Genomic DNA, 25235 nt, shown 5'->3' on the forward strand with positions numbered 1-25235 from the left:
TTGTGGCTGGATCTCCCATCATGTTTTCTTTCACTGGGATGGGTCACTCAGTCTTAAACTGAACTCTTCACAGTATCCCTTCCTAAAACACAGGTTCTGTAGCACATTCCTTAATGTGACCTTGATCAGAAAAAAATCGCTCAGATTGTACATTCTTGGCAGAGGGGTACAGAGCAATGTCCTCCTTCCTAAGTCCGGGAGGTGGCAGGTTCACCCTGCTAACCTTGATCATTTGCTTGTCTGCCGGAACCACACTGTAGGGTTAAAAACTAACAAGTGTCAGGCTGGGGCACGACCCAGCAGTAGATCCCTGCCTAGAATCCCCCAGTGAGGGACAGGGCGTGACTTAGGGTGGAGCCCCTGCCTAGAATCCCCCAGTGAGGGCTGGGGTGTGGCTCAGTGGTAGAGCCCCTGCCTAGAATCCCCCAGTGAGGGCTGGGGCGTGGCTCAGTGGTAGAGCCCCTGCCTAGATCCCCCAGTGAGGGGCTGGGGTGTGGCTCAGTGGTAGAGCCCTGCCTAGAATCCCCAGTGAGGGCTGGGGCGTGGCTCAGTGGTAGAGCCCCTGCCTAGATCCCCCAGTGAGGGACAGGGTGTGGCTCAGTGGTAGAGCCCCTGCCTAGATCCCCCAGTGAGGGACAGGGTGTGGCTCAGTGGTAGAGCCCTGCCTAGATCCCCAGTGAGGGACAGGGTGTGGCTCAGTGGTAGAGCCCTGCCTAGAATCCCCCAGTGAGGGGCTGGGGTGTGGCTCAGTGGTAGAGCCCTGCCTAGAATCCCCAGTGAGGGGCTGGGGTGTGGCTCAGTGGTAGAGCCCTGCCTAGAATCCCCAGTGAGGGGCTGGGGTGTGGCTCAGTGGTAGAGCCCTGCCTAGAATGGGGGGGGGGGGGGGGAGCCTGCTAGACCCAGTGAGGGGCTGGGGTGTGGCTCAGTGGTAGAGCCCTGCCTAGATCCCCAGTGAGGGGCTGGGGTGTGGCTCAGTGGTAGAGCCCTGCCTAGAATCCCCCAGTGAGGGGCTGGGGTGTGGCTCAGTGGTAGAGCCCCTGCCTAGAATCCCTCAGTGAGGGGCTGGGGGTGGCTCAGTGGTAGAACCCTGCTAGAATCCCCAGTGAGGGGCTGGGGCGTGGCTTAGTGGTGGAGCCCCTGTCTAGAATCCTCCAGTGAGGGGCTGGGGGTGTGGCTTAGTGGTGGAGCCCCTGCCTAGAATCGCTCAGTGAGGGGTTGGGGGTGTGGCTCAGTGGTAAAGCACCTGTCTAGAATCCCCCAGTGAGGGGTTGTGGGTGTGGCTCAGTGGTAGAGCCCCTGCCTAGAATCCCCCAGTGAGGGGCTGGGGTGTGGCTCAGTGGTAGAGACCTGCCTAGATCCCCCAGTGAGGGACGGGGCGTGGCTCAGTGGTGGAGCGCTGCAGGCACATGGGGAGTCATGGCCGTTTCCAGCCCAGGTAGAGACCCATCGGTAGGAGCAGCTTGGGCACTGCACATGTTGTATTATTTCTCAGTTTCCTACCCATGCTTTTTAGACATCCCAGACAGTTCTTGCACATCGTCTTTGCACTTGCCAAAGTGCCTGTTTTCTTTGACCAAAACAAAAGCTCACAATGCTGTATGGCCCCCAGCTCCAAGATGGTTTCAAACTGTCTTTCTCTAGTGAAAGGAAGCCAGGACCCTTGGAGATATGACTTGTTCTAGGGCTGAGTGGTGAGGAAAATGTTGGAGAGACTTGTCTTGCCTGGAACTAAGGAAACGGTCAGAAAAGGGGAGAAATAGAAAAGGAGATGGGGCAATGGCTCGTACCTAAGGCTGAGGCAGGAGGATTGCTGAAAGTTCAAGGCAACCCCAGACTACATTGAACTGACTCTGTAGACCAGGCTGGCTTCTAACTCACAGAGATCTGCCTCCAAAGGCTGGGATTAAAGGAATGTGCCACCACACCCAGCTGGCTTTACTTATCACATTTACCTTCTACCTCCAAAGACCCCGAGACTTACCACTGGCAGGCACCCGGCCAGAACGGCAGAGACCAAGTAAGTGCCTTTGGCCTGACCTTCTTGCAGCTCAATATGGCTGGCTTTGGTGGTAATTGTGTTAGTGGGCAGGGGAATGCACTCTCGGCTTATCTCATGGGAGCATTCATTTTAGTGTTCTGTTCAGTCGCACAACAGCCACCAACTGCCACCACCTGACAACCAGACCCCGGCTGACGGATGGACTCAAGACAGAACCAGTGACTGGGGCTTCTGGCCACCTGCCATTGAACTCTGGCTAGAGGCTCAAGTCTTTCTCCCTGGTCAACCGTGGTCATTGGTGTTATCAAAGGCCCAGAAGCTACCTATAGTAGCCACGTGAGGTTCTATGAGGAAACTCATTCTTTTAGCTTAAAGAATGACTTCTTCTATGCAAAATCAATGTCTGGTGATAACATACCCAGAGCCCATCACTCTTTAGGGCGAATGAGTTAAATTCTCTGTGGAGAAGAGCAACTTCACAATTGAGAAGATTTTGCTGGGCATGGTGCACATTTCTTTGATACTAGTATTCCGGTGTGGGGGTTGGCAGATCTCTGTGAGTTCAAGTCCAGCTGGTTCTACATAGGGAATTTCAGGCTGGCAGAACTGCATAGTGAGACACTGTCCCCAAACAAACAAATTGAAAAGATTATGAGGAAAGAGAGAGGAGTCAGCGTCATCCTCTACAGCAGTGGTTCTCAACATGTGGGTCATGATCCTTTTGGGGATCGAATGACCCTTTCACGGGTTGCCCAAGACCACTGAAAAACATAAATATTTACATTGCAATTCATAACAGTAGCAAAATTACAGTTATGAAGTAGCAACGAAAATAATTTTATGATTGGGGGTCATTACAACATGAGAAACTGTATTAAAGGGTTACAGCATTAGCAAGGTTTGTGGGGGGCCATCCCTCACCCTCATATTTCCCCAGAGTGCTCTTGAGTAGAAACAGCAGGAAATATTAGTTAGAAGGATAGAGTGGGTAGAAACAGATAAAAAATACAGAATAGCCTCGAGAGGGCCTGGATCCTAATCCATCAGGTCTCCACTGTCTCTGCCCTAGGTACATAAATGAATGCCAAGGGGTGAGGCAAAAGACCTCCCCACAGCACAGCCGAGTGCAGACCATCCCAGACACCTGCACTCAGGCCCGTGGTCCAATCATCCTCTATGCGGACCTGCTGGGTAAAGCCACGAGGAACCTGAAAATGGGCTCCAACAAAGGTTGAGAACCACTGCCCTTGGGGCTTCACTGAAGGAAAGTTAGGACTGAGGAATGGCTGCATTGGGCAGAGTTCTTGCTGCCCAAGCCTGAGGACCCGAGTTCCACCCCAAGCACCCATGTAAAAAGCTGGGCACATGGCCGTGTGCTCTCCTAATCTCAGCACTGGAGGTGGCGTCAAGGGGGATCCCCGGGGGGCACACTGGCTGCCTGGCCAGGTTCAGGCCAGTCGGAGGCGCCATGGAAAACAGTATAAAAAACAAAAGTGATAGATCCTGAGCAATGAAGGCCAAGGTTGACCTCCGGCCTACACACACACACACACACACACACACACACACACACACACACACACACGAGTGAGTTAGGGCTCAGCACTTGTCCTTGTTTGCTTGTTTGTTTTTCCTTTTTCTCGTGTAGACTAGGCTGGCCTTGGGCTTCTGTCTCCTGAGGACTGGATTTCAGGCATCACCACCACACTGGATTTATGCAGTGCTGAGGATAGAACCCAGGACCTTGTGCATGTTAGGGAAGCATTCTACCAGCTAAGTTACACCCCAGCCCAGCACATAAACTTTATAACACAGCACAGCCCTTGCATGCAGCCTGCTTATCTGCTGTGAAGGCACGGGTGGGCATGGGCCCTGGGGGCGCTCTTTGTTTTGACCATAAGAAATGCCAAGTCCAGCACCCAGTAGAGCTCAGTACCCAGCAGAGTCAGCACCCAGCAGAGTCAGCACCCAGCAGAGTCAGTACCCAGCAGAGCTCAGTACCCAGCAGAGCTCAGTACCCAGCAAAGTCAGCACCCAGCAGAGCTCAGTACCCAGCAGAGCTCAGTACCCAGCAGAGCTCAGTACCCAGCAGAGTCAGCACCCAGCAGAGCTCAGTACCCAGCAGAGCTCAGTACCAACAGAGTTCAGTACCTAGCAGAGCTCAGTACACAGCAGTCAGCACCCAGCAGAGCTCAGTACCAACAGAGTCAGCACCCAGGACACTACAGAGCTACAGACATTTTTTATTGAAATCTAACACACACACACACACACACCTCCCACTGCATACACCTATCATACACAGCTCACTGAAAGTTTTTTTTTTTTTTTTTTGGACAGGGTTTCTCTGTGTAGTTTTGGTGTCTGTCCTGGATCTTGCTCTGTAGACCAGGGTGGCCTCGAACTCACAGAGATCCACCTGCCTCTGCCTCCTGAGTGCTGGGATAAAAGGCGTGCGCCACCACTGCGTGGCTTTCACTCAAAGTTCTTTAACAACAAGGCTGGGGATGTGACTCCGCCGTAGAACACGTTCTCTGTATCTATGAGGCTCTGGGTTCCACCCCAGGAACTGGGCTTGGCACACACTTGTAATCTCAACACTCAGGAGGTGGAGGCAGGGGGATCAGGAACTTAAGGTCATCCTTAGCTACACAGTGAGTTTAAGGATACACGAGACGCTGTCTCAATAAATAAATAAGTAAAACAAGAAATTGAAGAAGCCGAGCATGCTGCCTCGTGCCTCCAATTCCCACAGTGGAGAGGCTGAGGCAGGAGACTAGCTGTAACCTTAAGGACAGTCTGGTCTACATGAGTCCCAGACTCGAAAGAGAGCATTTTTATTTGTAACTTAGTCTTACCGTGCATGTATGACACATGTGCATGAGCGTGTGTGTGACATGGCACATGCGTGGAGGCCGGAGAACAGTTTGGGGGGCGGCTTCTCTCCGTCCACCTTGGTACAGAAGACCTCGGGGATCCGACTCAAGCAATCACATCAGGGTTGCCTTTACCTGCGGAACCAGCTCACTGGCCCCCAAACTTGCAAACTAAACACCCGTGTGCAATGGTCATCCGTGGACAGATGCTCCAGGTCCCTCAGATCGGCCACTCCTTTACCATCAGTGTGGTGACCACCTCGACCTCCCGAATGATGGCTGCCTTCTGCTCCACTTTGAACTTTATAGAACAGAAATTACACATGGGGGCTGGAGAGATCCCTCAGCAGTTAAGAGCACAGGCTGCTCTTCCAGAGGACCTGGGTTCAAGTCCCAGCACCCACATGGCAGCTCACAACCATCTGTAACTCCAGCTCCAGGCTGACACCTTCACACACCTTCACATAGACACACATGCAGGCAAAACACCAAGAACATAAAATAAAAATAAATACATATAACCCAGGACTGGGCTGGGCTGACAAGATGGTTTAGCAGGGGACGGTGTTTGCTGCCCCAGCCTGACAAGTGGAGTTCGTGTCCCGGGCCCCACATGGTAAAGGAGAAAACCGACATCGGCAAGTTTTCTTCTGACTGCCACTCAGCAGGTGTGTGCCCCCCACACAAACAGCACCCTGGCATGACCACAAGCGTGTGTCCTCTTTCTTCTTAGACACGCACAGGGAAGGGCTCAGCAGGGAAAGGCGCTTGCTGTGAGAGCCGGATGACCCAGTTCTATCCCTGGTACCCATTAAAGGTGGGAGGAGAGAAGCAATGTCACGAAATTATCCTCTGACCCCCACACATGGGAGCTGTGGCATGCGTGCCCACACACACTAACAACAGTAATAATAGACACACATCCAGGAGTGCCCCACTGCTCACAGCCTGTTCAGATGTTTAGCCTTGATAGACAGTCTGTTTTCTGAAGTGCATCTCAGATGGTCCTCTGAGTAGCATGGTATCTAGGGTTTTCGACTCATGGCAGTGAGTTAGGTGAGCTTTTCAGGCTTTCTCAGCCTCAGTGTTTACATGTGTAAAATGGGACTACTGGACTGGGGATGTGGCTGAGCTGGTTAAGTCCTTGCCTTTCAAGCATGAGGACCTGAGTTGACTCCCCAAAACCTGAGTAAGAAGTAGGGTGTGGTGCCATACTCCCAGGGCTGGGGGTGGTGGTGGGGTCTGGAGGTTCCTTGAAGCCTAGTCTACTTGGCAAGCTGCAGACCAGTAAGATCCTGTCTCAAAACGTGGGGAATCAATCAAGAAAACGCCTGACGCCAACTTCTGCGCCCCCATTAATCAATCTACAAGTCAGTCAATTCATTAATTAAAAAGGTGGATGGCATCTAATGAAAAATATCCACAGTTGTCCGCTGGCCTCCATGTGCATTTACACACATGTGCATCAGTGTCTGTGTGCACATACACATGTAATGCACACACACAAATGGAGATGCTCTGCAAGTTTTACCCTGGGATTCCATCCTCCAGGTCTACTCCAGGGCCTTCAGAGACCCCTGCAGGTGGAGATGGATCTCAACAGCCTTCTGGGCAAGGCCTCTTGTGGTGCAAGCTCACCTCACACTCACTCCCCCCCCGCCCCCCGGGGCTGGCCCTCTGAATCCGTGCTCAGGCAATGGCTTCCTGTTTCAAGCTGGCTGCTACTGGCCTTGCGATGGTGAGACACAGAACGATGGAGGATATAACCGCATCAGTGTTTGGAGAGTGCCTGAGCTTCTCACAGCTCTGCCCTGCGCTTTAACCAGTCTGAGTGCTGCATCAAGTTCTTTGTTGGGATTTATTTATACACTGTTGTGTTTTTGTTTTTTGTTTTTTTGAGGCAGGGTTTGACACTATCTCCCAGAGTAGCCTAGAACTCACCCTGTAACCCAGACTGTCAGCCATTGAACTTACAGCAATCCTCCTGTCTCTGCCTCTTGAGTTGTTGAATGACAGGTGTGTCACCACATCTGGCTTGTTTTGACAAATTTTAAAAAAAAAATCTCAAAAGTGCCCCTCCAAAGGCACAGACTTAGGAATTTATATACAGACATTTCACTGTTCTAGAATGTTGCCAATGACCTCAGATACTGATGAGTGTGGGGGCCAAGCAGGCTTTAACCAGCTGAAGATTTGCCTCCTCAGCCTCTTCCTTTTCCAGTCTGACATACACACAGTGAAATTCACGATCAGTCTCCATCCTCCTGCCTCAGCCTCAGCGCTGGGATGACAAGCCCACATTTATAAAAGGTGTTCCTTTATAATTTTAAAAAAAAAGTATGTTTAATTGTGTGTGGGTGTGTGTTTGTGGAGGTCAGAGCACAGCTTGTGGGAACTGTTTTTCTCTTTTCACTATGTGGGTCCTGGGAATCCACTTCATGCCCCCAGGCTTGGTGGCAAGCCCCTTTACCCAATGAGCCATCTTGCTCTTCCCTGAAATTGACTTCTTCTTTTAAAACTTTTTGATTTCATTTTATGTGAATGAGTGTTTTGCCAGACCGCATGTCCATACACCACGAGCTTGCCTGGTGCCCAAGGAGGCCAGAAGGTGGCGTTGGATCCCCTGGAACGGGAGTTACAGCTGGTTGTGAGCCACCATGTGGGTGCTGGGAATCGAACCCAGGTCCTCCGGAAGAGCAGCCTGTACTCTACCAGCTGAGCCACCTTCCTGGCTCCCCAAATTATGTCTTGGTATGTATGCTTTAGAAGACAGTTCCACGTCTTGTAAATCTGAAGATACTACATGAAGAGAGCCTGAAATGCCACCGTGCATAGCCTTAGTCCGCAGGCAAGCATGCTCTCATGCATATGGTGTCGCAGGCAATGCTCTGCTGTGGGCTCAACTCTGAAGAACCCAGATGCCCATAGAAAAGACAGTGGTCAAACAAATTGCGGACTGATCTTTCCACGGAGCAGTATACAGCAAAGAAAATGTACCACCTACAGCTATGGGTGACAGCAGGTGAGCTTGAACGACAAAACGACGAACCCAAGAAACCAGACCCTGCAAAATGATGCTTATTATGGGGTCAAAAGGAGTCAAACACTACTCCTGCTGAGGAAGGCATGCCAAGGTCAGAAAGCTAAAAGAATGGTCAGGCAGTGGTTATAATGGAACCCGCCCCTGTAGAGGCCCGTGGTCGGGTTTCTGGGGCGCTGGCATCCACAAGGGCTCATTATGCAGCAATTTCTCAACCGGTTCATTTGCGTTTTATGTATTTTTCTCTGTATTTATGGAATTTCCAAATAGAAAAAAAAAAAAAAAAGGCAGGTGGGGGTGAGATCCAAGTGCCTAGTAGAGATGGGGCCATGCCAATGCCAGCCCGGCAGCCCTGCCTAGCACGCTAGCACTCGTGAGTGGTCTGCTCCTGGGAGCTCACAGGTGCTCCCGCCAGGGTCTCCAGGGCGGTTTAAACATTAGCTTGGAACGGCCCCCTGCGACCCGCAGCCCTCCCAGAAGTGCCCCAAACCTTCCTCCCAGCTCGCAAAAATTGTCTTTTACTCTAAAGACCCGCATTTGTTCAGCGACGGCCACCCACACCAGTCTCGAGACCAAGCCCTCGGTTCTTAACTTTCTTCCTTCCCGCTGGGCGCGCCTGGTTCTAGGTAGGGACCTCGGGTGGCAGGCAAGGTCCTCTGTGCGGGAGGACTCTGTCCCGACTTCCCCCTGCGCCCGGCCGCGCCTGCTCCCGCGCCGGTGATTGGTTGCGCGCGTCACCGGGTGGGTCTTGCTCCAGGGCACAGGGCCGAGGTCTAGCTCCGGCTCCTGACCGGGCAGCTCGCTCCTCGCACCTCTTCTTTCAGCGGAGCTGGGGGAGGGGGAGAGGAGGGAGGCGCCCGGGGGTGGGGATGCTGCCAGGCTCTGCCGCAGCCCGAGCCGCTGCCGAGCGGCGCGCACCGCCCTCCCTCGCTCGTTCGCTCGCTCTCTCGCCTCCTTCCCCCCCGCGGGGAATTTTCAAGACTGCGCTGCTGCAATTTCCCCCCGGCCGAGGCTGCGCCGCGCCTCGCTGCGCGCACACACGCTTCCGCGCGCAGAGGAGCCGGCGGCTGCTGAATCAGGAGGAAAACAGATCGGCTTTTTTCAAAGCCGGGGACCAGCGGCTCCCTGACGCCTCCGAGCTCCGCCGCGCCCCTGCGCCCCGCTCCTCCGCCCCCCGCTCTCCAGCCCGGTTGGATTTGGGGGAGGGGCTGCAGCGTTTTCAGGAATTTTCTATCTTTCCAGATCTAGGAAAGTCAGCAAAACAGACGGACAGATCCTTCTCTGCCACCCTCCTCCTGTAGCAAAGACCTGGTTTTGGCTTTTTATTATTTAATTTTCTTCTTCTTCTCCTTCTTTTTTTTTTTTTTTTTTTTTTTTTAAATGGGCCGAGCCCACGCCTTTAGCAAGATGCCAAGCTGACCCGGACCTCGGAGGAATTTGAAGCTTGTCGCTGCGTCCCGGGGAGGGGGGACGTCCTTCGCTTAGACTTCGCGTTTTAAAGGGGGTGTGCATTGGAGCGTTGCTTTAAAAAAAAAAAAAAACTGATCTTTTTACACTATATATTTTTTAACTGATTTTTTTTTTTTAACTGAAAAAAATTTTTCCTCTCCGGAGTGGGTGGCCGGGGATCGCCTGGATCGCGTCCCCGGTTATTTTTGCCGCGCCCCTCCCCCGCGCCCCGCCCCCGCGCCCTCCCCGCACCCCTCCTCCCACCCGGGGTCACCGCCTCTGCCGGCATGTCCCGAGCCGCGCTCCCCGGCTCTGCCGGGCCGTCCCGCTCCTGAGCCCCCCGAGCCGAGGCCGGGCGCCGCCGCCCGATGGGCTGGGCCGTGGAGCGTCTCCGCAGTCGCAGGTGCAGCCGCCGTCCCCACAGCCCGGCCAGCCTGAGCAGCGGCGGCGGTGGTGGTGGTGGTGGCGGTGGCCGTGGCTTCCGCAGCGCTCGCCGCAGCAACAGCAGCCGCCGCGTAACCCGAGGCCCTTTGCTCTTTGCAGAATGGCCCGCTTTGGAGACGAGATGCCGGGCCGCTACGGCGCAGGCGGAGGAGGCTCAGGGCCGGCCGCCGGGGTGGTCGTGGGCGCCGCGGGCGGCCGAGGAGCCGGGGGCAGCCGGCAGGGCGGGCAGCCGGGAGCGCAGAGGATGTACAAGCAGTCGATGGCGCAGAGAGCGCGGACCATGGCCCTCTACAACCCAATCCCCGTCCGCCAGAACTGCCTCACGGTCAACCGCTCCCTGTTCCTCTTCAGTGAAGACAACGTGGTGAGAAAATACGCCAAAAAGATCACGGAATGGCCATATCCTTTGCCCCAGCCCGGGCGGCTGCGCCTCCCCTCCTCCTCCTCATCTTCCTCCTCCTCCTCTCTTCCTCCTCCTCCTCTTCTTCCTCCTCTTCCTCCTCCTCCTCCCTCTGCGGGGCTGAGAGAGAGAGAGAGACCTGGGGGCTGATGGGAGCTGGGGGGCTGCTCGGCGGCCAGGGGCTGGAGCTGAGGGCCCGGGAGCTGAGGGAAGCAGCCTCCCGGCCTGCTGGGCTGCAGCTGCTGAGCCAGCCTGCCAGTGGTTGGGAGGCTTGGGACTCGGGGGAGTGAGTGGTTCCTTGCAAAGACAGAAGGTCTGGGTCTTGGGTCGCTCGGGGACACTGATGGAGGCTCTTCCGCTGGGGTCTGACTTCCTCCGATGGCGCCCTAGCTGGGCAGTGCCTGGACGCTTTGGGTTACAGGGTGGGAAAACCCACAAGTGGCCCCCCATCAAACCTATAGACTAGGACCCCGACCCCTCAACCCTGGTGTTCTACCCAAGGTGGGAGCCTCAGGCCTAGGCATGGGACACCATGTGGCCTGGGGGTGCAGAAGTCATCCCAGCCTCAGCGAGTGGCTCTGGAGGGGGGGGGCGCCAGCTGCATCTGAGGATTGTCCTGTTTAGTGGTCTGGGGACTCTTCCTCTGACCCCAGGTATACAAGTCCTGTTCCTTCGGTCACAGGTCAGAACCCCTTCAGCATTATCTTTTGGGGTGTAAAGAAACATAATCCTACCCAGCCGGTGAGGCCCATGGCCTGGGAAGACCTGAGGTGGGTTGTTTCGGTATGAGAGGAGGCAGGAGGAAGGAGAAGTGGGGCCCCTTTGAAGGGCTGCTTGTGGGCTTGGTTGGGTTTAGCTTCTAACACCCCTGGAAGCTGGGAGGGAAGACCAAGAGGATCTGCCTCCATATGGACATCTTGGGCAGGTAGGCACCCCCCTTCCATGAAACACTCCGAGGAAAAAGACCAAGGGCCCCCTTTCCTCTGCTGAGGAGTGATTCCACGCACCGTGCCCCTGATTTCTTGAAGTCCTCAGCTTCCTGTAAACCTGGAAGAGGGCTTGTTCAGCATCTGGGGAGATGCAGGCAGGAGCGGGTGGGTAGAGTAGAGGTTTCTCTGCCATCTAAGCATGACCCAGATTCCCGGTGTCGGGGGAGACACACCCTGCTCCCCAGGCTGGCTGGCCACCCTGCCATGCCCAAATGTACCTCTTTTCAGGCTCCAGTTCATTGAGGGCCAAAATTACATGGGCTGGGCAGGTCGCTCGAGTTTGCAAGGGGTCGCCAGCTCTGGTGTAGTGGGTGGGGCCGGTCTCTCCCAGCCAGGGCTGTTGGAGTCGCTGCTCAGAGAGCATGGATGGGTTGCCTTCTCTTCTAGGGGCTCCAGATGGTCGGTTCCTGGGGCTGTGAAATTATACCAAGAGAGCGGGAGGTTTTGGAGCAAGTGGTTTACTTGGAGGCTGGTGAAAATTAAGGTCTGTGTAGTGGAAGGCCTCTTTTTGAGGGGTGTCTCTGTAACCACAATGTTATTGGTGCTTAAGATAGGTGCCAGAATTTGTCCCCCTGAATTCCTCCTTGCCAAGCTTGGTCCTGAAGGTTGGCGATGCGCCCTCCCAAACACTCCCAGCCCAGGAAAATGCTCAGAGGACATATGACTTTAGTACCCATACTGGAATGAGTAACTGGGCCTTGGAGGATGTCAGGGAATGAGAACATGCCTTCAGATGGTTCTAGGGGCTGACATGACCAGAGACCACTGTGTTGATGGGTTCCTGTTAAATGACTTTCGCCCTCCTGAAGTCTTCCAAGAGGAAGCAGAGGAGCTGGGGAGACCTTCTCTTGTCCTTAGCTCACCCCGTTCATCCTAGATCCTGCAGCTCTGAGAGCTGTAGGTGATGAGCCCTCACAAGAGGCATAGCTCGCTGAGCCTGGGGCGCCCCGAGAGCACTCCAGCCTTGTTTGGTGGCTAGCCCAGGCCTCACTTGCTCTGGGTAGCTTTGGAGTGAGTATGTACAGTTTCCCGCCCTCTCTCTGTAGCTTCTGTTCCCCTTTTGGCCTGAAGAATTATACAGCCCCACTCCGGAAGGGGGCGCTTCCCATCCTAGGCCTAGCCGGTCTCCAAGCCAGGTCATCATGCATGGAGCTGCTTCCGGGAGGGGCGGGGAGGGAGGGACAGAGGACCTGAGGCCGGTGCATCAAGAAATTCAGGCCAGTGGGAGGAGAGAAAGCAGACTTGCTTGGGAGTCAAGACACCACAGAAAACACGGACTTAAAAAAACAAAACAAAACCCAAATGCTATTGGCATTGAAAAAAATAAACACTTAGGCAATTTCTCTAAACTTTTTTTTTTTTTTTAATTTTTTTTGGGCGGGGTCTCATGTAGTCCAGGCTTGCCTGTGTGGTTGAGTTATCATGTGAGCCACCACACCCCAGTTTTATGCTGTGCTGGGGATGGAACCAGGTCCTCACACATGATAGGCAAGACCTTTACAGCTGAAATACATTCAGAACTTCTTAGAGTAACTGTAGGATGCATACAGGCAAGCGTAAGAGTTGGGTCTGGCATCATTGATGGCCGCTCAGCCTCCAGGCCGAAGGACCTCCCTCTTCCCCTTCCTGGCCACATCCCAACAAGATCAGCTGACCTACCTGGCTTCTAACCTCCTTTTGAGCCTCAAGTAAACGGAATTGGAACAGTGTTCTTTTGTACCTGGCTTCTCTGTGTCTTTGAGATGTTTTCTCATGCTGCAGACATGTTGAATGTTATTGTGTGGTGGCCTTGTGGATGTTTTATCCTAGGGCCCTTAGAGGTGGTCTCTTTATGGAGTTACCCTTCTGAGATCATCTTTGAGTGGAACAGCCCCATGAGTTTTTTATGTGTGGTGCCCATTTTAGAAGTCTCTTTATTGGAGGTTGTGGGGCAATATGAAAAGTGATGTCTTTGCTGTCTGTGGAGGGGAGGGATTATAGGACTTGGGTTGACCGTGGCACTGGAGACTGCCTTCCACCTGCCAGGGCCAGTGTGGCTGACTGCTAGAGGGAGGAGCCTTGCTTTCTCTCCACATCGGGACAGTTTGCTACCTCAATTCCATCCCTCTCTGTCTCCCAGCAGCTCAGGCTGGAGGCCAGTCGTGAAAAGTAAGAGTTGTTCTTGCATCCGGGTAAGAAATTCGGAGGACAATCTGTAACCTGTCCTGTTCTCTCAGAGAACTGCCCTAAGTGCATATACCTTCGCTCTGCGGCCCCACTCATTGGTAGTCTGACTGGAATATAAGAAGAGGGGCCCTATGGCCTCCACAGAGCTAGGGTCTGTTGATTCCACAAGGGCCATCTCAGACTTCCTAGAGCGTCCCTCATGATGCCACCTGCTCTGTCAGATGTCAGTGTCGCCTTCCCGGTCCCCTTATGCTGTGTGCCGCCTCTGCACTGGCTGTGAAATTCTGACTCTTCCAGTGCCAGGCCTGGTCTGTGTGCTGACACATCCCTGTCCTCATCACACTTGTCCAAGTTTGCAGAAACTCGAGGAGCCGGAGTCACCATGGAGTCAGGGGCCTGTGGGCACTGGCTGTTTGGCTCTTCTCCAGAACTGAGATGTGTGATGAGACCCTCGAGAGATGTAACAGCACACAGTCGGATGCTTGGCCTGACCCGAAACGTAGAATGTTCTGGACAGTTCTACCAAGGTGGAGGGATGTCCTGCATCATAGAGTTGCTCTACTACATCTGCTTGCTAGGAATTCCCAGAGGAGCAATCTGGGAAGTAAGAATTAGCCCGGCTTTGCCACTGGGAACTTTACCTCATGAAGGTATGATCCCTCATCCATAGTCTCCAAACCCAAAAATCTCTGAGAACCCCAAGATCTGCCCATCTGGAGGCAAAACCAAACAGGCTCAGAGACTGTACTGGCCTTTTGAGGTGCTCTGCCACTGAACCCCAAACGCCAGCTCCTTTGCAGCCCACTTGGCAAGCATCAGGGTAGGTTCTGAAGCAGGAAAACCAGTGTGTTTAATGAGCCCCACACCCTACCAGGAATATTGCAGAGATGGGGGGGGGGGCGCGGGTGCGAGCAGGCGGTGGTTTCTGACTTAGCCGTGGTGTTCTGACTTAACAGGAGGATGGAGAAGGTGCACACAGGTGACGGGTACCATACTCAGAATTCTCAACTGTGGTCCTGTCCTGGGCTAGCAGTATATGGTCTGTTGACAGCTTGTGATACTGGACAGTTACACAAACAGCAGTGCCCGGTGGCCAGTGACGGCAAGGGTGGGGGCGGATATGTGGGATATTGAGGGCGGCAGAGTTGATTGGGTGGTGTCCGTTTATGGTTGTCAGTGTTTCTTTCGATGTGGTTCTGCCATAAGCTGAGGAGCCCCTACGTGGTAGTGATGCTGGGTCTCGACTTCATAGGGTTCATTTCGTTAAAATGATAATTCTTGTCGTCATTGGCCTTGGGATGTGGTTCAGGACTCTGCCTTTCCATCCTGGAGCAATGCCCCCCCCCCACAAGTCCCGCTATATAGCCCATGTTGGTTTCGAACTCATGGCCCTGATGTCTCAATCTCTGGAGAGCTGGTATTGTATCCATTTTGCTTCTGGGGAACCCCTAGCTGCCAGCTCAGGGCTTGGGGTCTCCAGGCAATCCCGACACACCCTGTTGACTTTTATCTTCCACTTGGAAAACAAGGCTGAAGAGGTGTGGTCTCTTTGTAGCTTTGTCTTCTGTGTGTACTATTAGGTGAGTGTTGACAGATGTGTGGGGCTGTGGAGCGAGCTCCCACTTGACATACAGAACAGCTCCGTCTCCCCAAATATCCCTTGTTCCTCTTCCGAGTCAGCACCTCACAGCTCCAGTCTCTTATGACCTGTGACCTCATCTCCATTCTGTAGTTTTTCTTTTTCTAGAAGGTTCTGGAAATAGAATCGTACACTAGCTTTTTTTTTCCCCTTAAGTGCTATGGATGGAACCCAGGGCCTCCTGAATGGTAGGTAAAAAGCTCCACCACTGAGCTACAGCCCTAGCTTTTGAGATTTTGAGACCAAGTCTCTTGATCCACTGCACCCCAGGGTTGGGAGGTAGGCAGCAGTACTGAGCCTTCAGAGGCTGGCTTCACTCAGGTCTGAGGTAGCCTGAGCCTGTCCCCACCTCCACCCACTGGATCCCCATCTCATTAGGTAGCCCAGACTGTCCTGAAACTCACTAGGTACACCAGGCTGGCCTCAAACTCACAGATATCTGCCTGCTTCTGTCTCCCGAGTGCTGAGCTTGAAGGCGTGCGCCACCCCACCCTTCAATATTGTCCCTTTTAATTGCTAAGCAGTACTCAGTGGATGGGCTACAGTTTGTCCCCTGTGTCCCAGCTGAAGGACATTTGGATGTCTCCAGTGTGGGCGATTATGAAGAGAGCGGCTGTCAATGCTGGTGTCTGGGTTTTATTGGGAACACTGGGGTGATATATTTCATTTCTCTTTGGTAAATATCCAGGGTTGGGATGGGTGGGTTTCCTGGTAGGGGCAGGCTTAACTTTGCAAGGGATGAGATGGCCAAACTGTCTTCCACAGTGACTACACACAGGAGACCATCCACTCTTATCTCTTGGACCTCCGGTCTTGAGCTCCAAATCATGGGAGGCCTCCGGGTGAGAGGTCAGACACCGAGCTTCGCAGGAAGTGGTGAAGGTGGCTGTGTTAAATGCCGTGTGTGCGTGTGATCGAGGGCACTCTGCGCTCACACCGGAAGGGGCAAAGTCAGGCTGCGTGGCTTCTCTCTTCTTTGTTACGATGGTGTTGTGCTGACGGTCACCTTAAATGTTTGTCGAGCGACTGCAAGAAAAGTCGGTCTCCACTCACAAGCTATCTGCTGCCACTACGGTTTCCCTTGGCTGACATTTCCATGTCTGGGATTTTCAGGGCAGAGGGCCTGGAGGCTGTGTGTGAGGCTGTTAAGACAGGGAAGTTCTCCTAAGTGGTGCTTGGCAGTGGAAAGCAGGGCCTTTGGAGATGGAAAGCTGCCTACCGAGACCAGGGGCTACCTGCCGGGTGCTTGGGGTGTGCACCCCTGTTCCCCGCATCTCTGTAGAATTGAACGCACATGGACTTCGTCTGTAATGAAGCCCGCTCCCATGCAGCTAATGCATTTCCAAGAATCAGCTCTGAGGAAGAGGCCGTGTGTCCTGAAGAGGACAGACGGGGGAAGAAAACCCTTGAGGGTCTGGGCATGTGGCTCAGCTGGTAGAGCACTTGTCCAGCACGCACAAGGCCCCGGGTTCCACCCCAGCCCTGAGGATACTAGAGGGGGTGGTTACATACCTGGGATCCCAGACTCAGGAGGTGGAGGCAGGAGGATCAGAAGTTCAAGTTCATCCTCGGCTACACAGCCAGTTTGAGGCCAGTCTGGGCTGCACGAGACCCCGACTCAGACAAAGACAAACCTCAATAGAACAAAACAATAGCCAGACAATTCTTTGGCATGTGGGTAGACCAGCCCTGAGTGTCAGACTCTCTGAAGCCACTCCAACTCTGGTGTTGGAGCCTCGGTTTCCACACTCTGGGTGGTGAGGGGGGCCTTCTGTTTGCATCTTCAGAGGCTGTGGGGGTTGGGGGGCATGCAGAGAAAATAATTGGCGTGCCAAGAAAGTTCCAAAACCTAAGAGCAGGATCCCAGAGTCCTTCTGTCTCCGGTGGGTTGTTTCGTTGTGTGGTTTTGTCCACTTATTTTTGTTTTGTTTCTTTTTTGATTTTGAGATGGTTTTGAATTCCACATAGAGCTGAGGATGGCCATTGAACTCCTGATCCTCCTGCCTCTGCCTCCTGAATGCTGGGATAATAGGCTCGGGCTTCCACGCTCCGCTTCCTGGTGTTGCGTTCCCAAGATGAGGCCATGTGGATATGTCGGGCAGAACACTGCTGTTTTGAACATATTCCTCAGACATCGTGCGTTCTTGGTTCTTTCTAGAAGCTTTCAGGGAAAAAGGAAAAAAAAAATTCATGCCTGTTTGGCCCACTTTCGATTCCCATCGGTCTAAGATAAAATTACTTCCCTTCCGCTGCTCAGTCCCTCCCTCAGGGGTGACAGGGTGAGGGTTTGAACTGTGTAATTAGCTTCCTGGAACCTCCTCCCACCCCTTGTCCTGTCCTTCAGAACTGCTCAGGAGACTGCTCAGAATGAGACCAAGGGCTCGGGCCACTTCTGTGGCCATTCCTGGGTGCGCATTGCAGACCCACCAGAACACTACTGAGATCTTGGGTTAGAATTTGGGAGCTTTCTTGGTGCGGTGGACCCACTTGTCTGGAGGATCATGAGTTCAAGGTCAGGCTAGGCCCTCAATGAGACCCTGCCTGTATAAGAAACCCAAACAAAACAAAGTATGTTGAATGCACCAGCCCAAACTCCCCGCTCTGTCTTTCTTGATTATCTAAGAGAGTGATGAACTCAAGGAATATTCTTGGGGATAGGCAGGATGGGAGGACCGTGTGAGCTGCCAGCCCTAGTTGTCTATCCTGGGTTTTTGAGATGCCTATCAGTTCTGGACAAACGAGCATGTTGGCCTCTTGGTTGATGCATTCTTGTTTTTGGGTACTGGGGATTGAACCCAGGGCCTCAAATCCCATGGTGTGTGTGTGTGTGTGTGTGTGTGTGTGTGTGTGTGTGTGTGTGTGTGTGTTCGTATGCACACATGGGTGAAGTGGCTGTAGATGCCTGGGGACAACCTTGGATGTTGTTCCTCGGGTGCCGTTCACCTTATTTTTTGAGACAGTCTCTCTCCAGGGTCTAGGGTTCTCCAGTTAGGCCAGGCTGGCCTGTAAGCCCCAGGGAGCGGCCCGTCGCCTCCACCTCCCTAACATCGGGACTAAACACTACTACACTGGATTTGGTGTGAGTTCTGGGGACCAGATGCTTGTGCTGAGACTTCGATGACTGAACCGTCCCCCCAGTTCAGTTTTAGGGCTTTAAGCTTTCTAGGCTGGCGGGTTTTGTTTGTAGGTTTCTTTGTTTTGTTTTCTTTACTGTTTATTTAGAGTCAGAGTCTCACTAACCCACCTAAGCTAGCCTTGAATTTGTGATCCTCCTGCCTCAGCTTTCTGGGCACTGGAACAGCAGATGTGAGCCTCCACATCCAGCTTATTCACACCCCACAGAAAGGACAGGGTTTTATCCAGTGACAGTTAAGTGACAGAGGCCTGTCCAGGTGACAGTGACGTCCCTCTGAAAAGCCAAGTTGCTTTGTGAGGAGGCACGCTGCTTCTGGAAGCTGCTGAGAGGGAGCCGTGAGAGGCCACTGCCAGGAAGCCAGGGCTGACGTCAAGTTTGGTTGTCTGGCTTCCATCAGGCATGGCTTGGTTTTTGTTCAGCACGGGTCTTGCTTTTACTGTTTATTTCATTATTTATGTATTTATTTAATGAGTGTGGAAGTCAGAGGTCAACCTCCAGTGTGGTTCCTCAGGTGCCATCACTTTGTTTTCTAAGACAAGGTCTCTCATTGGCCTGGAGCTTTCCCAGGAGGCCAGGCTGGGTGGCCAGTGAGCCCCGGGGACGCTCCTGGGTCTGCCTCCCAAGTGCTGGAGTGGCCACACACGCCACCATGCTTGGCTTTTATGTGTGTTCTGAGGACTGAGCTCAGGTCCTCACACTTGCAGGGCAAACCATCTCTCCGACCCGCCCCCCACCTTTTCCCCAGTGCTGGACATGGGAAGGGGCTTACGAATGCTCGCCATGCACTCTACCACTGACAGCACATCAACCCTCTTTTTTGCCTCTTATTTTGAGAAGGGGTCTCATTCTTCCTGCCCTAGCTTCTGAGTATTGGGTCTTAAAAGTGTTTGTGGTTGGGTAAAACCTGCCACCAGGCTGCTCCCACCTCCAACCCCTGGAACTTTTGACACAGTCCAGCCTCGTCACCGTGCTCATGAATAGCACTCACACTGCTAGGTGGCCTTTACACTTCGGGCCTGTGCATTTTATATGAATGAATGTATTAAGTGAACATAAAACTTGAACCAAGCTTTGGGGTGTGGCTTGGTGGAGAGCACTTGCTCCATGCCATGCTGGAGGCCCTGGCTTTCATCCTTAGTACCTCTCATCACTCCTACATTAAGGGAGAGATGTTGGGGCTGAGCCTGCTCTTTGGGATTAGTCAGTCTGGCCAGCCAAGCTCCCGAGATCTTCACCTGTACAGTTGTCTGTCCTTTTAGACCTGGGGGAGGGGACTGTGAGGTTTGTACTTGCTGCTGTGGAGCCCGTCTAGAAGAAACTGGATTAGGAGGGAGGGGGAGCAGAGAGGCTGGGACAGAGCCGGAACAGGTGGGGATGGGCAGGAGGCAGCAGACGCGCCCCCCCCCCATCCCTTACACCTGCTGATGCCTCAGGCTTCTTGTTTGCTCAGCGAGGGCAGGGCTCCTTTGTCCAAGGAACTGCAGAAGGGATAAAAGATAGGAAGGTGGTGTGAACAGTCTCATTAAAAAAAAAAAAAAAAAAAAAAAAAAAAAGGTAGAACCCCATGATCTGAAGATAGACATGGTATTAATCAATTGTGGTCACTCCTCGGCACCTCTAGGGTCTGAATACATGTTATTACATTTGTTGATATTACTCATTTCATTTGAGGATGGATTCCCGGGGCCTTGTACACTCTAGGCCAGGACTGTGCTACTGAGCCACGCTCCTGAATTGGAAAAAAAATGGACTTCTCCCCATGGTCCACTCCCTGTTCCAAGCTCTCAAAGGCGGTCAGTCATTTGAATTGAACTATGAGCCACTATATGGGTGCTGGGAACTGAACTTGGGTCTTCTGTAAGAGCAACAAGTGCTCTTAGCCAATGAGCATCTCTCCAGCCTCTGCACTGTGCTTCTGAGCTTCATTTCTGGCATGCACAGCTGCAGGTCATTTACCTTTTTTCTCTGCTCTCATGTTCTGGGGGAGTTCAGCCATTTGTCCATCCTTGGTGATGTACATTCGGAATATTTCCAGTCTGATGTGACTCTATCTCTCTTGTTTTTAAGAAGCAGTGCTGATGTGATGAGTGGATATTTTCTGAGTCAGGGAATGAATGAATTCAGGATGTTTTTTTGAGTCTCTGCATGGGCATCAAGTTTCAGCTGGAATCAGCTGAGAGCCGTCAGCGTTTAGAGGACACCAGCCACCACACGGGCTGGTCTTAAGCATCCTCACAGTCCACGCGTGTTTCTTCTGTAAGACTGGCTCACTCAGCCAGCCCCACGCCCGCCTGTGTACGTGGGAACCCATGGTTTGGGCCTGGGTAGTGATGTGGCTGTAGGAGGAGCTTAGGGACAGAGTGAGGGCTTGCTGGAGTCCTGCAGTGGCTCAGACCCCAGCTCTGGCTGGGTGACCTCACGTGACTCTCCTGTGCTCTGTCTTTTGTCTTCTGCCGCCACTGAGTGTGCAGACTGAAGTTCATGTGCAGAACTTAATCCTTAGCATAGTGGGGTTGAGAGGCGAGCTGTGTAAGGGGTAATTAGGGTAGAGATGGAGACATGGCTTAGACATTGAGCTCTGGCCTAGAATCCCCCAGTGAGGGGCTGGGACGTGGCTCAGAGGTAGAGACCCTGCCTAAAATTCTTCCATGAGAGACTGGGAATGAGACTCAGTGGCAGAGTACCCGCTGCCTAGGCTCCCCAAGTGAAGGATTAGGGACCCGGCTTTCTGAGTGGAGTGCTTGCTCTGGACTCATCCCATGTGCAGCAAAGACAGAAACAGTGAGCAGGTCCTGAAAGTTCTGCCCTGCTGAGTGGCTGATGCTGTTGTCAGGGTGATAGGCTCCCAGGGACAGGACGGCTCTCCCGCAGCTCCTCACCCTTCTCTGGCTTGCTCTCTTGCCATCCTGCTCTCTGCCATGGGATGATGCGGCGTGATGACCCTCATAGATGTGCCTTGATACTGGGCTCCAAACCTCTGAGAAACGCATTTATTTTCTTTCTACGTTACCCAGCATGTGATAACCCATTGCAGCACCACACAGTGGGCTAAAGGCATGGCGCAGTCTATGTTTCCGGGTTTTAATGGCTCTCATCTTGGATGACTGACTGACGACTGCGTGAGTGAGTGCACGTGGGCTTTCTGTGGTGGGCAGCACTCAGCATAATGGACTTTTCGCAGGGAGATACCTTGTGCATGGTGGATGTGTTTGGGCTTCTCTGACCCAGTGCTGGGATTAGTGGATGCCACGTAGTAGGTGCTCCGTGTGTCTCTACTCTCCCCTGGTACCTCTCATCTTATTTTTTGGCTTTTATGCTGTGCTCATCCACTGTTGCTTCAGGATCTAAGCTGAAGGGAAGGCGGCTACAGTCTTCTTTTCTTTTCCCCAAGTGCTGCAGAAGGAGCCCGGCACCTCCCGCACATGCTCCACCACCAAGTTATACGCCAGACCTTGCTCAGTGGTAATACTAGAATCTCTCGGTTCCCAAGCCCAGGCCAGATTTCCCCACCTCTCAGCCATCTGTTTGTATGTTCCTAATCATCTCCCTCCCGTTCCCTGTGACCTAATGCCAGACTCTCCTCACCCCCCACTGCTCCTCCTTCCTCTCCACATCCTTTCTCCATAGCTCACCCTGCCCCTGTGAGTGCCTCTTTTCAAGGTATTTGACACTTCAAAACCTAAGAACAGACCGTTTTTCTGCAAGGGTGTTACAAGGCTTCCAACTGGGCATTGAAGAGATGGGAAAGTGTTGGAAAGGTTTGTGGCCTTTAACTGCTCTTGCAAGTTTTTTGAGTGTGAACTTTTGACATTCCATCTGTTTTTAATCACACTGAAGTGGTTTCTGTGGTGGATCCTGGCTGCGTGGCTTGGGGGTCTGTGCAGTTTTGCTGGATGAGTGCGTTGATGGATGGACAGTGTCCTGGTGCTGTGATAAAACACCATGACCAAGGCAGCTTTGAGAAGGGAGTGTTTATTTGGGCTTACTGTTCCAGAGGGATGAATCCGTCGTGGCAGGGAGGCCTGGCGGCGAGCGGAAGCTGAGAGAATACGCCTTCAAATAGAAGCACAAGGAAGAGAGCAAGCGGGAAGTAGAGCAAGCCCATTCACTCTCACCCCCCCCCAGTGGTGTTCTGCCTCCCGCAAGGCTGCCTCACCTAAACTCCCCCACAGTGTCACACACTGGGACCCACGTGTTCAAATACTGGAACCCACAACCATCATCCTTATCCAGAGTACCATAGACAGGTGCATGGATGGATGAATGGACAGATGTACAGTGGATGGATGGATGGATGGATGGATGGATGGATGGATGGATGTTGGGTGGTCAATGAGCAGATGAATGATGGTTGGATGGACAGGTGGCTGTGTGGGTGGATAGGTGGGTCAATGGATGGATGAGTGGATGGAAGGATGGATGAGCAGACAGAAGAGTGGGTAGATAGGTGGGCAGTGGTGGTGCACACCTTTAATCTCGGCACTCAGGAGGCAGAGGCAGGTAGATCTCTGTGAATTCGAGGCCGTTCTGGGCTATAGAGTGAGTTCCAGGAAAGTCTCCAAAGCTACACAGAGAAACCCTGTCTCAAAAAAAAAGAAGAGTGGGTGAATGGATGGATAGATGAGTGGGTGGGTGGATGGATGGATGGATGGAGAGCAGATAAATGGGTGGATGGATGGATGGGTAGATAGATGGGTGAGTGGATGGATGGATGGATGGATAGTGGATAGAGAGTAGGTAGATGTGTGGATGGATGGATGGAGAGTGGATAGGTGGTATGTATATGGATGAGTAGATAGAGATGGGTAAGTAGATGAGTAGATAGGTGGGTGGGTGGATGGATTGGTGGACAGATGGGCTGGTGTGAGGATTAGTATGTGCATGGATGAGTAGATATGATGAAGGGATTACATTGATAGGTGAAGAAGTGAGTGGACAGGTGTATGGGTATTTGTTGGATGTCAGAACATAGTCAGGGCAAGATCTGTGTGTGGTCTCGACGTGTGCTCTTCTCATGACTTGGGACCATGCCATACTCTGTTTCTGCCCTGTCGTGTCTTCTCCAGTACCAACCCACTCTTATGTACTTCTTCTGGGAGTCCAGGAAGCTTGGGTGTCTGTCATGCTTCTCTAACGAGGCTGCTCCTGAAGGTCAGAGAGCATGCACTTGTCACCTCCTGCACTGTGACACCGGCGAGTGTCATGGGACGCTGTGAGGAAGGCGAACAGCGTTGTTGACAGAGGTTATTAAAGTCTGGAAACATCTCATGTGTTTGTTTCAGCCATGGGACTGAAAGTGGAATCCCTTGGCTTTTGCTGTATGGGTGTAAAAGGGTGACATGAAGAGGTGAGTCAGTGGGGACCGTGTCTCCTCCAGGGGGACCAAGGAAATGCCTAAAGTGGTTACCCAGCATCCAGAATGCACAGATTACAGAATCTCGGAGTCCTGTGAGGCACTGCGGCCTGACCCCTGCTGTGACTTTGCTTTCTTTCTTTCCTCCTGCTCCTTCACTCGATCCCATAGACTCAGCTCATTTGCATAATGGTGTCCACTCCATGCATGTCGTTCCTACAAGTCTTCCATAGACAGCTCCTTCCCAGGTCACCTACTCCAAGAGGCCCAACTTCTTGCTTATGGAATATCTAATGCACAAAGAAGAATATGAAATTTGTGGACATTCCCCCATGCACAAAGAACTCCCAGGATGCTTTGATCCATCTCATTCCATACCTTTTTATGGATACAGAGTTGTGAGTCCAATTCCATGTCATCCTAGGAACACATGAGACCACCATGTCTGGTTTAGCAGGTTGTACACTGGACAGAGGTAGCGGAACACACCAGAGGCATCACAGAGCTGTGTATTTGTTGATGGAACTTAAGAGTCTTGCTCTAATGAATTGAAGATATTTTGACAGCTTTTGACAGATGGGCTTAACAACTTGAGAAAGGGGCGTCTTGTTTAAATTCTCACAGCGGTGCTGTATGCATTGGCAGAAACCCCAGAAAAGATTTTTGTTAATATCTGGTGATATTCTGCTTTCTGGGGTGCGGAGAGCCTCCTGCCACTGTCTCCTCGGTCAGGCTGTTCTAAACAACGCTGCAGGGAACATCTTTGGGATGGGGCTCTGTCCATGGTGCTGATACAATCTCAGTGGTATTCATGTCTCCACACCCAAGACTCGTTACCACTGCCTTTGAATCTGTGGAAGGAAGGGGTTTTGAGGTAAGGTAATTAGCAATTTCAAGATCTGGATGGTGCTGGATGGTGCAGAGAAAGGAAAGATAACATCTGGAAACTGTCGTGGTTCACATGTAAAGCTGCACTTTTGAACTTGGGGTGATATTGCCAATATCTAGAGACATTTTTGATTGCCACGAGTGTGGGTGGTGGGGCTGGATGTTGCTGTTACCCGAGTAGGAGTCAGAAATGTTTTTGAAGCACCCTAAAATGCCCAAGACAGCCCTACCAGTGAAGAGTTCCTCATCCCAGCAAGCTAGGAAAACAGACAGAGAAACCCTGATGCCTTGGGCTACTTTGAAGGAAGTGGGTGGATTTAGGATTTTTGGGTGACTTAAATTTCATTTACAGCTTTTCTTCCCTGCTGGGTGTCTAAGCCAGTTTTCTGTGAACTTCAGATCTCACACGATCAGCAACAAGCCTGCTACCAACAGATCCGTTGATATAAATATAGATGAGTGTGTGGAAGGAGGTCTCAGCTGAAGCTGGAGGATGTGGGATGGAAGCTGCTGGGGCTTCTCCTTTGCTTGATGCCTCATTCTGTTGCCCAGCTCCCAAGTCGTGCCTCGCTTTCTTAGGTTCCTGGTTTGGACATCTCCAGTGTCAACTGCGGCTCTGGGGTCCCTTTCTTCTGTCACCAATCCTGGCACCACTGTAGGCATCCCCAGGAGGCAGAGGCATGGAGTGATGAGGGTTGAGATTCCAGGAGAAGTATCTTCATTCAGGCAGCCATCTGCTTTTATTGAACACCTACTGTGTGGAACTGAGAGGGATGAGAAGATGTGAGCCTTGTATTTTACTCCACAGGAAAGGACACAGTCTGGTCTCATTCCCCTGCCCCGACACCCCTTACAT

General features: G+C 52.6%; 1 protein-coding gene across 1 annotated transcript in view; it reads left to right on the forward strand.

Moving 5' to 3' along the window:
• The window catches only part of Cacna1a (calcium voltage-gated channel subunit alpha1 A), a 295083-nt gene that overhangs the window by 62330 nt on the left and 207518 nt on the right, over positions 1-25235 (forward strand). Inside the window, exon 3 of the mRNA XM_037206465.1 lies at positions 9908-10207. Coding sequence (XP_037062360.1) covers positions 9908-10207 — 300 coding nt within the window. The remainder of the gene's footprint in view (positions 1-9907; positions 10208-25235) is intronic.

Source organism: Peromyscus leucopus, chromosome 5 (assembly GCF_004664715.2).
Source record: "Peromyscus leucopus breed LL Stock chromosome 5, UCI_PerLeu_2.1, whole genome shotgun sequence".
Lineage (NCBI taxonomy): Eukaryota > Metazoa > Chordata > Mammalia > Rodentia > Cricetidae > Peromyscus > Peromyscus leucopus.